Source organism: Lycorma delicatula, chromosome 1 (assembly GCF_047948215.1).
Source record: "Lycorma delicatula isolate Av1 chromosome 1, ASM4794821v1, whole genome shotgun sequence".
NCBI classification, from domain to species: Eukaryota; Metazoa; Arthropoda; class Insecta; order Hemiptera; family Fulgoridae; genus Lycorma; species Lycorma delicatula.
The window spans coordinates 128,033,885-128,048,429 of NC_134455.1; the positions used below are offsets into that span (position 1 = coordinate 128,033,885).

Sequence of the window (14,545 nt, forward strand, 5' to 3'; positions counted from 1 at the left end):
ACCCTTGTCATGTTGTGTTACTTTAGGGGTTTTAATACCCCTTGACAAGACTATTTCTGGATGATCTTTTTTTGACAGGCTTCTGACTATGTAGCTAGTGTTTTTGATCCCGGTATGAAAGAAATATTTTGTTTTTTATTTTTTATTTTTATTTGATTGGAAAGGGGCTAATAACCACAGCAATCGATGCCCCTAAAACTTTTAAAAAAAAAATAACAAAAATAATATCCCGGACAACCCCGTAGATGTTTTTGCACGTCCGTACAATAACATCTACGCACACATCCGAGGCGGGCAATGACATAGAACTTCGGTACCTTTACTTACTCGGCCAACGGGGCAATGATTTTGCTCAGTAGCTCCTCTGTGAAGTACGGAATTGGTGGTCTAGAGCTGTCTAAGCTGGATACGGTTGTATTTCACGGCTTTGCTGTTTGCAGCGGTGGCGGGAGGCGTGACTGTTATCTGTTTTACCGACGCTGAGCGGAGTGCGGACGGGGATTGCTCATCTTTTTCCCCGGTTGTGGAGCCGGATTGAAGGTGGGCTGCTGTGAACTTGCTCTACTGAAGTCTTGCGCCGCCCAATATGAGCCAGTCACTTCGGCCCTATGGAAAAGATCGGCATACAGAAATCCAGTTTTGAAAATGAACAACAGTATTATTGGTTATAAAGAAACAGTTTGTTTCTTAGATCTCACTTCGGACAGATACCTTTCATGAAGGGTGAATATAATAGAACTAATAATAAATTTTCAGAAAGCCCTAAATCTTATCAAGTATCTGTCAAACTTGAATTGGAGCTCTGATAAAGAAGTATTGTTGAGACTTTACCAAGCATTGGTCCAGTCTGGAATAGATTATGGATCAATAGCGTATGGCTCTGCAAAATGTCTCATCTAAAGAAACTCTATATGTTCCATATTATAAGAATTAGGCTTACTACAGAAGCCTTCTGCACACACCATTTTGTCAGAAGTAGGAGTTATGCCGCTAAATTACAGAAGGGAAATTATTCTACTAAGATATGCAGCTTATGTCTTAGCTTCTCCAAGGCACAAAAATTTCGTTTCTTTTTATAAACACAGTTTGGCTGAACAGTATCGGTAAAGACTCACTTTTTCCAGACCGGCTGGAAAAAGAATGAAAATCTGTGGAAACTGTGGTATAGACATGCCAAAAGTTGTGCCAGTTTCCAAAAGAAAAGCCCCACCGTGGTTAATGTCAATGGTGGAGGGCCGCATCGATTTGAAGAAGAATATAGAATAGGGATTACCCGACGTTTATATTCAACATCCTTTTCGATGACTGATTTCTGAATATAAAAATTACACCCATGTATTCACCGATTTGTCGAAGACGGAAAACGGCGTCGGTAGCTCTTAGACGTATATGGCGAATCCCACTTTTGGGGTCTTTCCACAATAGTCAGTGTCTACAAAACAAAGTTATACGCAATTCAGCAAGCTCTTCGTTTTGTGTCACATTACAACGAGGAGAGAGTGTCAGAGAGAGACTGCTCTGATACCTGCAATCATTGCTTTAAGGGATGGGTTCACGCAAGATGCACTTGTTCAAGATATATTAACAAGAATTAAAAATCTTAAAGATAACGGTAAACAATGCATCTTGATATGGACACGTGACCACGCCGTTATTCCTGATAATGAAGCAGCTGATAAAGCAGCCAAACAGCAAAGAAGTTGACATTACTTTAGTTCGACTAGATGACCTTAAAAATTATGGCACACAGGTCATAAGAAAGGAATGGCTAAGAAGGTGGGATGCGCTTACAACGAAGTTTAATTGCATTAAGAATATCCCGCTTTCCATTAAAACAACAAATGCTCTAACCCGTCGAGAATAAGTAGACTTCGAATAGGCCATACTAGACTTACTTCATGTTAGCAGGAGAATAGAGATCAATATTTAAAAACAGTGACATATATCTTACAGTGAAACATATAATAGAAGAGTGCACGTTGTATAGAGACCTCAAAGTGAGGCTTAAACTAATCGGTAATTTGGCTTTCTTTTTACCGTATAATGATAAAAGTGAAAAGAAAATAATCACATTTCTTAGGATAAGCTGTTTGTGGAAGCGACTATGATTCATTATCATGAATACTTATTGTAGATACTTTTATTTGTGTTTTTGTGTTTTTTCTTGTTCTGTTTTAGTGTAGATGTCGAATTTCTTTAAGGATGTGTTTCTAGTAACTGCGGTCCTTTTACACCCGCTTTGATAGTTTTGACGACATTTCTATAGAAATGAATTGCATATATTAAGTGACAAGGGCCTTATACACTCTTGTCATCTAGTGTTTTTTCCTGAGGTTTTGTTGTTTTACAAGTCTGTTTGTTTCTAGGTGATCTTCTTGACAAGACTGGCCTTTTGACCTAGTCGCTTTCACGAGGGTGGGAAAGTTTTTAGTTTGTGACAAGGGTTAATGACCTAATGACCATAGTAGTCGATGCCCACTATACGAGTATTTAAAAAAAAAAATATTTACATTTGTAATTGTATTTACAAAAATTATAATTTATAATATTAATGAAGTATAAAGCACTCTGATAAAACTTTGAAAGGCAATATTAAATCATGCCCGGGTGTCAGAGGACAAGCGGGATGCACGCTCAACAGAATGTTCAAAAAGTGACGCAACCTTATGGGAAAATGAGTAAGTTACAATAGTTGTTGAAAGTGGCCTCCAGTATGCCATTCACATAATTTAATACAACGTTGTATGGACTTAATCACGTGTTGTAAGGTTTTTGAGGATTGCAGCGACTGATCGTTCAATTTCGCTCTGCAATTCGGGTATGGTGTGAGGATGAGTTTTGTAAGCAACATCCTTAAGGTATCTCCACAAGAAAAGGTTAGTAGGGGATAAATCAGGAAATGAAGGGGGCCACAACCCTTTCGAAATCACTTGCCCATGAAAATACTGATGCAAGAAAGTCATAGTATTGTTGGCTGTATGAGCCGTAGCACTGAGCTGCTGAAATCACGTGTACTCTAGCTGGTCTGAGGTATATGTTTACAAATTGTTGCACCATCTGTATATAGCGCTCACTGTTAATTGTGCCATTAAAGAATGTCATGAAAATTCGCCTACATGACACTGCACACCAAACAACCACTTTTTGTCCGTGCCGAGGGAACTCATGCAATTGAAGTAGATTTTCCGTACACTAAATGCGTGAATTCTGTGCATTCACATATCCATCACGATGAAACCATGCCTCGATAGATTAAAACCAATCATCGAATTACCCATCTGGCGTTACAGAAGACATGAACTACTGACAGAAAGCTACATGTGTTCCAGTGTTTGCAGGTAATAACAACTCGTGAGCAATACGAATGCATCTTTAAATATTTATGCAATGCCGTGTGGACACTGCCAATAGAGAGACCAGACTTCTTGGAACTCATATGCAGCTTGCACGTCGATCAACTTTTCTGATGTTAGCATTTTCGGTCGATAACTTTTGACTGCATTTACCACATTCCCTGTCTCTTGGAACTTGTCGTACAGCCGCTTTATGGAGGACTCGTTTGATGCATCTACACCGTAATTTTCTGTGAAGGCATGTTGTTCTGGGCATAACTAACACATGTGATGTATTGGGAGACAATAAATATTCTCTGCTGCATTGCGTAACCCATTTTTCTTCAATTAAACCTACAGCAAAATAAAGGAAACCTTCTTCCGTAAGGTTGCGTCACTTTTTGAACACTAGTTGCGACTGTATTTTTGAATGATCGTTTCATACATTTCCCACCTCAATTAAAAACATAATATTAAATACTTTATTTTCAAAACACCGTCATCTTACTCAAACTGTTTGAAGGATTACAACGATGTTTTTTCTGTAAAATATTCATGGAATGTAAAGATAATGTTGTCTCTTAAAAAACGCTCTGCACGTTTAAATAATTGTAGTTTTGAGCTAAATCTTGATTATAATTATTGAGAAACAATCGTTTAATCTACTTCCAAAAGTACAAAATTTTTATCTCATTAGGTTTTGATTTTATAGTTGTTCAAAGTTGACGATCTCAAAAAAAAATTTTTTAAATCGTGAGTTTTCCGGTTTTCACGCCCCTAATTTTTAAACAAATGACAGTAACTAATATCGGCCGAATCCTGTTAGCGCAAAAACAATTGCAGTTTCCGACGACACCTTCATTTTTATTGTGCGATTTTTTTTAACTGAGACACAATAGTTTAAACACAAGCGCCATCTTTCATGGCGACTACTATGGTGGTTCACTATGGTATTGTGAACGTTGATTGATGATTTGACAATCATAACCTTAAAGTTCCGAATTTTGAATCAAAACTGAAGAGTACTGTGTAGAAGTACGTGTAACATAAATTCTACTTTATCCAGTATACATAATGGGTTGAATGGGTTTTTGAACTCTGGATTTTGTATAAAAATTGAGTTGATAGTATTTTGTTGTCAATATTAAACATGATAAGTGACATTGAAAAGAGATTTCTGACTGAATTTCTTTTAGATTTAAAAGAAGCAGATTTGTTTGCCCTTGCTGGGACTACAACGGGTGGGAAGATCGCTCCTAAAGACAAGCGAGGTAAGTTATATTTAAAATATAAAAGAAATTTTATAAAAGAAATAATTTATAAAAGAAATGATCATTAGAATTGGCTTTATATATATTATCAGTATTATTGGTGGTTTCACCTTAGAAAATGTACTGATTGATTGTATTTGTGCTGTTCGTTTTAACTGTTCTACTCGGATCAGCATTAGCTGCAAAACGAATTTAGTTATTAGATGGGAATGTCTTAATTAAATGAGTTAAGTGAACATTTTTGTATACAACCCTGATTAGCTGGTTAATATCATTTGACATAGTGTATATTAATCTGTTACAATAAATATAACATTGAACCATCACTTAATAATTCCAAGACCATTCTTGTTACAGTGATAGCAGTAGATTGATGAATTAAATGTATAACTTTACAATAACATTGTGGATTTTAACATTTCAAAAACCAGCCTTTAAAAGTCTTAATTTTGTTGCACTTACTATTTTATTGGTATTTCTGAGCAGTTACTTGATCAACTTCAATTTTGTTCATACTTTAGTATACCATGGTAAACATGTTTATGATCAGGAAAACACAAGATCTAATGTCAGAAAGCTGGTATGGACAGCAGGTGATCAGTGTAAGGTTCATTTCACCTAATTATCTAGTGTCCATGTTTGTTTCCTAGTTAATATTCCCTTGAAATGTATTTGAAAACATGAGTGAGAGTAATCTTGATTGTAAACCATGTAATATACAATTTACTGAAGGTCAAATGCTGTTCGAATCTAACATTCTCTGAAGTGACTGGTTTCCTGGTAGTGTTGAATTACAGAAAATTCTGATTATTGATCAGAGACTAATCTCAATCAAATCCTTACAATCACTACGACTAACCAAAAGAAAGTGCTAGTCTCTGTGGCGAAGTGGTCGCTTCTCAGGCTTTCATTTGAAGGTCTCAGATTCAAGGCCTAGTCAGACATTAGGCATGGCATTTTTCATATGCTATAATTTTCCGCTAGGCTAATGACCATAGCAATCAATGCCTGTAATCTCAATAAAAAAAATAATAAATAGAGTAAGCAGCTTTTATGAAACACAAACCTTCTTGTCAGAAAGAACAGTCCTTGCAAGAGCTTCACATTCGGTAAGACAAAATAGTGATAAAAGAACTTTACTTATTATTACTTCCAGTTTGTGTAATTATACATTCCATCTGTCATAAATGTTAATTTTAATTTAGTTGTTACTTGATTTTTGGAAAAAAACAAAAGAATTACTTTTATTAGTAAAACTAATCAAAAAAAAGAATTAGTTTTATTAACACAGCTTTTATGCATAATATCCAACTGAAGGTATGATTCAGTTTTACTTTAATTTTTAATTATACAATAAAACTTGTTTTTCGGTGGTAATGGTTTTTGATTACCACCTTTGTCAATTATTAAATTTAATGTTTTTAAGCTTTAAGACATACTTTATCTCAAAAACAATAAATTTAAGTAAATAATAAAAGGGAAACTTATTGTACATTGAAATTCATGTTTGTGTTTTACAATTACAGTCTATTTAAAGATTTTATTTATGTCTCTGTTTCAGATGCCATTGAATGTATATTATTACATTCTAATTGTGCTGAAACTATTTTAAAAAGGAAAAAGATTACAAAAGATTTCCTTTTTAATTATCTTCATGCTAAAAAAGTGAATGTTCTTGTGTCAGATGAAAAACCAAGATTAATACAGTATATTTTAGAATTGTGGAACAGGAATGCTGGTGGACCATGTCAACAGTATTTGCCAATGCGTGTAAGTTTACAACTTTTTTTAATTTTGGTATAATGCGATTTCATTTACTCTATTTTTATTCTGGTTGTGCTTCATTGTGGTAATTGGTAGTCTGAATTATAAATGTTGGTACTTAAAAGAAGAATTTAAAAATGTTATATTTTTTATAAGGTTTTTTATTGATTTCTCAGATATTCTTTAGATTTTCCTATCTAAAAAAAAACTTCCTCCTAAGTATTGATGTTATAATTGTGATATTTTGTATTTATAAATTTTAGAATACTACTTATACTCTAATAATTATAATGCTTTAATCTTTTGATAACTATATTCATGAGAAACAAAATCATTAAGGACGAGTTAGTTTCTTTTTTTCTATGGTTGGTTTTTTTTTGGATGGCTATTTTTTGTATTTTTAAAGATTATTTGTGAATAATGTCACATTTATATTTATTAATTACAAATAATCTTATTCCGTCATTTTTCACTGTTACTTATTCATTGAATAACAAAGTGATTCATAATTATTGTAGTAAGTTGCATAAAATTAGAATCTTTATTCCAGAATCCTGTGGTAAAAGAAGAAATAAATGTTTAGTAATGACTATATAGAGTTTTAATTATGTGTGTATAATAATAATTTAATAGTTTAATAATTTAACACTGATAATTAAAAGAAATTTTCTTAATGGCACACCTAGAAATAAAATGAATGGAATGTCATGTACAATTTAAATATTGTCTACACATTATATTCAATTTTACAAAACTAGCAGTACTCAGTTTCGTCAGGATGTTGCTTATTTACTCCTGTTACTCATCGAAGTAATAATTATTGTTCTCAGAAAAAATTTATAATACCGTCACCAATAACATGGCTCAAACATTTGTTGTCAAAAAATTTTCCTGGCCCCCACGAAACATACTGTTAAAAAAATATATTTTGTGTTAAAATTTGAATTAAAGTTAGCTGCTGGTCTTTGGGGGCTAGGAGGATCAGACCTCTTGAACAGTATTATGTTTTTTTTCTGTTTTCAGAAGGTACAACACATTTTACAAAAGAGCTGTTCCAATATTGCAGTACTTAAATTTTTATGAAGGTACTATCTTTGTTTGAGGCATATATATATCATGAGGCATTAGTCCTTTATGATTTATTATTTTACTTTAAGGTAGAACATAGTTTGAAAATTAAAAGTTCAAATAATGTAATACTTATGTTTTTTATTTTTTTTTAAATTATGGGGCCAGCAGGTTGGCCACAAGGAACCTGGAGTGTATAATCTATGTTTCTGAAATGGATTTTGACATCCATTCAAGTAATTATCTAGTTAGTGGAAATCCCTTTATTACTCCCATTTTTTTAATAGAGTAGTTCATGGATTGTACTGTATAAAGGCATTTGAACCTACTGTCATCATTATTTCTTTTATAATTAAAAATTATGTTATTTGTTTGCACTGTAATTTGAAAATTTATTGTTATATCACAAAACCTAAAATAACAAAGAATCTAATTTCAAGTTCTTTGTTCTATTTAAATTTCATCATTTTCAGATATTTTAATTGAGGGGAACTAAGAAGCGAGAGGGTCCTTGACATTATAACCTCTTCTACATCATTTGCTTTTTTCTGAAAATATAGCCTTTAAAAATACCCAATATTTTTTTGCAATGTTTTAGTTTTTGTTAATTGAGTCAGCAAGAGGGCATTGTAGCTCTTTGGGATCAAGTAAAATATCAAATTACTTTGATTTCTTTTAGTTTAGGTTGCTCAGGGGGTTTCTTTTCACTTCTTTGTATGAAGTAAAAAAAATGTTGTGATCACAAAACAAATTTCAATGGAAATATCCATTTTGTCCATCCCCGAATCCATTTTGATTAGTTTCGGCATGACATGTGTACAAATGTATGTATCTTGCATAACTCAAAAACAATTAGGATGTTGAAATTTTGGATTAGGACTGTTGTAACATCTAGTTCTGCACCTCCCCTTTTGATTGCAATCGACTGGACCGAAAGTGTCCAGAAAAGCCCAAATCCAAAACATTTGGATTTTTTACTTTTTCTTAATTGCAGTAATAAGCCCTCATTGAGAGCTTTTCAACAAAATATCATAAGTGGTACTTATTTTTATTGGTTCCAGAGTTATAGCAAAATAAAATTTTAATTATGTAATATTTGGATCTTATTAGGGGAAGGCACATTGGTTCGAATCAGATTTCATCTCTTTTTTTTAATTTAAATATATTGATTTATTAATAATTAACCTCTATTTGAAAACTCTTTTTTATATTATAAAAAAGAATTTAATTTATTTTATATTATAAACAAAATTTTCAATAAATAATAATTCAATAATAACAATAAAAAAAATGAAAAAATATCAAAAGTTATTAGTGAAATAAAATTTTATGTACTTTTCATTTAAAAAAAAAAAAAATGTGTATATATAATATAATAGGCGTACAAGGAAGTCATGTGGTGTCCACATCAGATATTTTATTTTTTCTGAAAATAGAATGTACTTTAACAAAAAATTCTGAATATCATCACTCTTTTGGATTTTTTTTTTTCAGGAATAATTCAGGCAGTTAACATTTTTTATGCTAGTGATTATTATCATGTAGAATTATTACAAACTGTGGTGGATATGTGCTAAACGGTTTCTCAGAATTTGATTTTATTTTTGTTTTGTACTATATTAATCTAATTTTCATGAAAGCACACTAACGGGATGAATTGGCAGGGTATTTGGGGAGTTATATAGTTGTAAATATTCACTTCTGACAATTTGAGGACTGTCCACCCTCACCCTAATTTGCTTCCCAATAGTCAGTGTGTCCATGACAAGACTTCAAGTTTCTCTTCGAAGTTAGTCGCTGTGAAAAGGATTACCAACCTGAATCACAAGTAGGCACAAATTTTATGTATTACAATTATTTATAGTACATTTTATTCATTTATTTTTGACAGTATATGTAATTAGGGCTGTTAATCCCTGGATGGATGTGGTAAGAGCCTACCAGGCACAATTTACTTGAGGTCACTAACTCATAAAAAATTAGGTTGCCCTCACTTGCTTTTGCAAATAAGTTCGCCCATCATTATTATTGTTCAATTTTATACTCAAAAGCAGATCCCATTTTCATTTTTCATATATGTTTTTTTTTTATATAATTACAATAATTATTTAAATTAAAAAAATTCAGTATTCCAGATATGTTTTCTACTTGGTTTTGTTCTGTATACATATTCTTACTAAACATTAGATCATCCTGTCAGTTAGTATTTTGATAGAGGAGTTACTAACAAATACGTTAGACAATTTTCTCCAGTAGATCATGTGTTCATTTATTTTAAAAAAGGAAAATTATTATAATTTTTGTTACAGTTTTTACAATCGTAGATGTATCTTTCTTAAAATAAAATTCAAGGCAAATTAAAATTAGCATTGTTAATTTTTTTTCAGACTGGCGAAATTGGAGGTAGCAGCTCTGTACCAACATTTGTTCATAACAACATAATACTAAATGTTACACCTGAACAGCTTGCTTCCTGTGCTAGTGCCAACATTTCCTCTCCGCTTCAACAAAGTAGTACTTCATCATCTGTTTGTGCTACTCCTCTATCCAGTAATCAGAAAAGTTTGGAGTTGGATGAAAACACTGTTAATGCATTAGCTTTTAAGTTTACTGAATGGTACTATAATTTATTAAATAAAAATTTTAAAGGAGGTCTTATTGCAATAAATTCAGAACATTTTTGGAATGATGCAGAATTTATATTGAGATTAAAATCGAGATCAAGCTTTAGCAGAAATGTTCCTATAAGTAAAGATAACAATTCTCTTGAAGAGGAACATGTGACAGGTGTCAATAATATTATAATATTGTTAAATAAAATTAAAGATAAATATCAATTATATTTTTCACCTAACTTATGTTCTGATGGTGTTAGAGGCAAGTGTGATATTCATGGTGGTGTTTTAGTGCTTGCATGTGGTACTTTGCATAAAGATATTGGACAAATGTGTGGTGCTTTTGAACAAGTGTTTTTAATATTTCGTGATCCATTGACTGTAGATAATTGGAAAATTAAAAAAACAGAATTACATTTAATATCTGTTGACCATAATAATATGTTGATGGCTCCAACAATAAATGAAAGTTCTCTCAAAATGTGCCTAATGTAATGCTTTTATTTTTTAATTTTAATGTGTTAATATTTATGAAGTATAATTAATTTATTAAAAAAACTTAAATCACTCATTGATATTCTCCTGTTTTTTGGTTGTAATATAAACTCCCCTTGTGTCAAGTGTTTTAAAACTTTTGAAATTAAATTAATTGTGGTGTCAGACCTTTTAAAATTTGAAATGTTGTTACTGACATTTACAAAAGCAGGCCATTCCAAATTTTATTTTATCTAAATAAAATGTAAATCACATTTAATTTTTGTTTAAATGTGTTAAATTTTTTACCTTTTTTCCTTGTAAAAATTTTAAGTACTGTACACAGAAGTTATTTTTTTCTTGAGTGTATAAATTAATTAAAAGATTATAAATAAATTTATTTTAGGGGTACTGTAGTAGTATCGTTTTTGTTATAGAGAGAAAATAACGTTCTGTTAAAAAAAGTATTTATGGTCTTATTAGATAAACTTTTGTAAATCACTTCTTACAAAAAGCAAAGGTATATATTGTATATTTACTGATATTTATGTAAATTATTACTATTTCATTGAAAATGTAACTTTTATTTTGAAGTTAATTGGGCTGCAGTAGAATATTCATTACTTTATATCACATTTATTTTTCATTATACTTACGTGCATAATATTCATAACACAAATTTTGGTATTACCCATATATATATATATATATATATATATATATATATTTTGTTAAATAAAGGTATATAAAAATTGTTATATATTTATTAAATTTACATTTATTTTATATTTTTATTTATTTTATATATATATTTATTTATATATATATATATATATGTATATACATTTTTTTTATAGAATGAGTGCATATGTGTTTTTGTATACAATAAATTATTAAAAAAAAAGCAGAATAAAAGCTTTTTTATTTTAACAAGATATTATACTTTGTTTTTTCAGGAAACCATTTACTTTGTAACAAATTACCTTATTTCTCTAAAACAAAACTGTTGTAGGTTACCGTGCCCATTATAAGAACATTAAGCATCCCATAATCAGGCTTGCACAGGAAATGTAGAGGAATTGACACAATGGTATCCCATTGTCTTCTTCGCTGAACCGTTTTTTTTTTTTTAAGTAGATGAATCAGGTTTTTTTTATCGCCAAAAACCTCATAGAATAAAAGATATATACCACTATTTATGGTGCAGCATTTGCTTACTTGTACAGGTATGATTTGTTCTGAAGTTTCACAATCCTCTACTGTCTGACAATTGTTTATAAATATCCATTGATTAGTTATAAAAAAAATTCTTGGAAACAAAATTAGAGAATATTCAAAAAAAATAATGTAGGAGGAAAGCTAAAAGAGTTCCCATCAAAAATGAAAATCAAATATAAAGATGCATTAAAATTCAACAGATTTAAAAAATTTTAATTCCATCTACACACCTAGAATGTCACTGATTCTGTATAAGTTTAAATTTCCAATACAGAGTGCGTAATATATACTATTGAGAAAAATAAATGCACTATTATGTGGTTGTTATCTAAGAGAGGATATTGGAGTATAACCTAAAGATGTGAGGAATCCATTTTAACCTGGTGTGCCACAAATGTAAACTGATGACTTCACACTGTCTGCCTTACACTGAAAAATTTCACTGCAAGGTTTGCCTTTAATATGATGTGGCTTATTGTCAGTAACCTAAGTGTACTGTTGTGAACTATATTAACCTTAAGCCCACCAAAAGTTATTAATATACTTGCTATGTATCGGGTGTTTGATAAGTTGTACAAAATCAATAGATAGCTCTCACAGTGCATTTTTTAGGTCATTCTTACTTTACTTCATCCCATTAGGATCATACAAACAGTTTCAGTTAGATATATTCATAATTATGTTGTTGACAGTAGTTGAGTCAGTCAGTATTGTGATTCTGAAAAATTGGCGAAAGAGAATTTCATATGGTTATCAAACATTACTTTTTGATTAATAAAGCTCCACAGGAAATTAAAACGAAGCTGGATAAATATATCAAGTCAGTTCCATAGATTAGAACAGTTAACAAGTGATTGGTTATTTTGAGAGTGGTTATATGAGCAAAAATGTTGCTCAATAGTAGGACAGCCAGTTGAGGTTACAATATTGAAAAAATTTATGATATGGTAATGGAGGATGGAAATTTAAAAGTATGTGAAATTACTCAAATAATAGGCATCTCAAATGGACAGTGCATCATATTTTTTATGAGTACTTTGAACATGAAAATAAAATCTGTAAGTCGGGTGTTGAATTTACTCACAATTGTTGAAAACCATGTACGAGTAAACATTTCTGATCATGGTTTGAGACTATTTCAATGTAATTGAGAGGAATTTTTGCGTCATTTCATAACAGTTGATGAAATTTATATGCGTTACTACCATACTGAAACATAGGAACAGTCAAAAACGATGGATTGCAGTTGAAAAACTTGCTTCAAAGGCAAAGAATCATTTCATCAGAGGAAACATAATTGCCACTGATTTTTGGGATGCTTTGGCGTAATATTCATCAACTTTCTGGAGGAGAGTAAAACAATAATTTTGTTCTGCTGTCGCTACAACGAAATTGATCAAATTACGCTATGAAATTTTTTGGCATCTCTCTGCTAAGCAGACCTTGTACCTTCTGTCTGTCATCTATTTAAAAATATGAAGAATTGGTTCACTGGAAAGTGGCTTATGCAAAATGATGAAGTTATTGCTGAAATATCTGCTTTTGAAAATTCAGATAATAAGGATGGGATTGAAAAATTTGAGCATCACACTAAGTGTATAGACTTGAAAGATTATGCTGAAAAATAAAAAAATTTCTTAGAAAATTGTCTTTTTTTGCATGGACTTATTGAGCACCCTTGTATGTTTACTAAGTGTTGTACCAGGGATAATAACAGTAATTCAGAAATTGTGGACTGATGAAAATAAGATACTGACACATCTACCAGACATGTATTGATAGTCTTCATTCACACTTATAAATTTATCTTTGTGTTTTACCTGTGCAGCTGGTGAAACAGGAATCCTAGTGAGAAAAGTTTTGTATACTCTACTTGAAAGTCGAACTCTTTAAGAAAGCATTTTTAGAGAACTTAATTTCAGCATTTGTTAGTATCAAAATGTTTTTCCTAAATCAAAATTGTTCACTGTTCTAGGATATTTGTATTTGATAATGTAATCATCTTTCTTTTTATTATTATTATTATCTTTGCTTGTTAGTTAATGGCATAATAAAGAACTTAAGTGACTTAAATATGGAGTTACAAAAGTCATTAATCAAATATTAATATTTTATTAACTTGCTTACCTTAGAAAATGTAACTAATATGCATATATTCTGTGAAACACTTTTTTGTTTTGGTATTTATTAACGTTACTGTTAAATAAATGTTACATTTCACTGATATGAGCTGATTATTTCATGTAATGTTTATATTTTTAACACATGTTTGTATAGATAAATATATCTAAATGATGTATATGCTTTTGTGTAAATATGTTTTGCTGTAACATTTGTTTACAGGTATGTAAACATGAATTTATCCTATTATAAAATATAATGCTCTAAATGTATTTAATTTTGTGTTTCCATTGAAACCCATCAATCTGTTTGGATCATACCTTAAAATGCCTTTTTGACTAAATAAATAGGCTGCTAACAAGAACGATTGTTTAAGACAATAGCATTAATGTTACTATGGATGACTCCCAGAATAACATATATTTTGTTTTGTGAAAACTAAAATGTATTTGACTGGAAGTATTATTAGTAATTTTGTATTTAAATTACTTTCCTAAACTGTAACAAATGTTATGGGCATTAAAACTTTATTTTTATTCTACTTTATTTTATATAAGTTTTTGATTTTTTAAATTATTGCTTACCTGCATGATAATTGCTAAAACCAGTTACTTATCCAAATTAAGAATATCTATTAATTACATTGTATATCTGTAGTTTAATTTTGAAAATTGTAACACTT

The 14,545-nt window shown here is 30.7% G+C and overlaps 1 protein-coding gene across 1 annotated transcript; it reads left to right on the forward strand.

Annotated features, from left to right (window-relative positions):
* The first annotated feature begins 4,326 nt into the window (after positions 1-4,326).
* On the forward strand, positions 4,327-11,211 carry LOC142322121 (uncharacterized protein C3orf38 homolog). Its single transcript, XM_075360833.1, has 3 exons — positions 4,327-4,603; positions 6,165-6,373; positions 9,823-11,211. The coding sequence occupies exons 1-3, from the start codon at positions 4,483-4,485 to the stop codon at positions 10,543-10,545; spliced, it is 1,053 nt and encodes a 350-aa protein (XP_075216948.1). The 5' UTR covers positions 4,327-4,482; the 3' UTR covers positions 10,546-11,211.
* Positions 11,212-14,545: the final 3,334 nt, after the last annotated feature.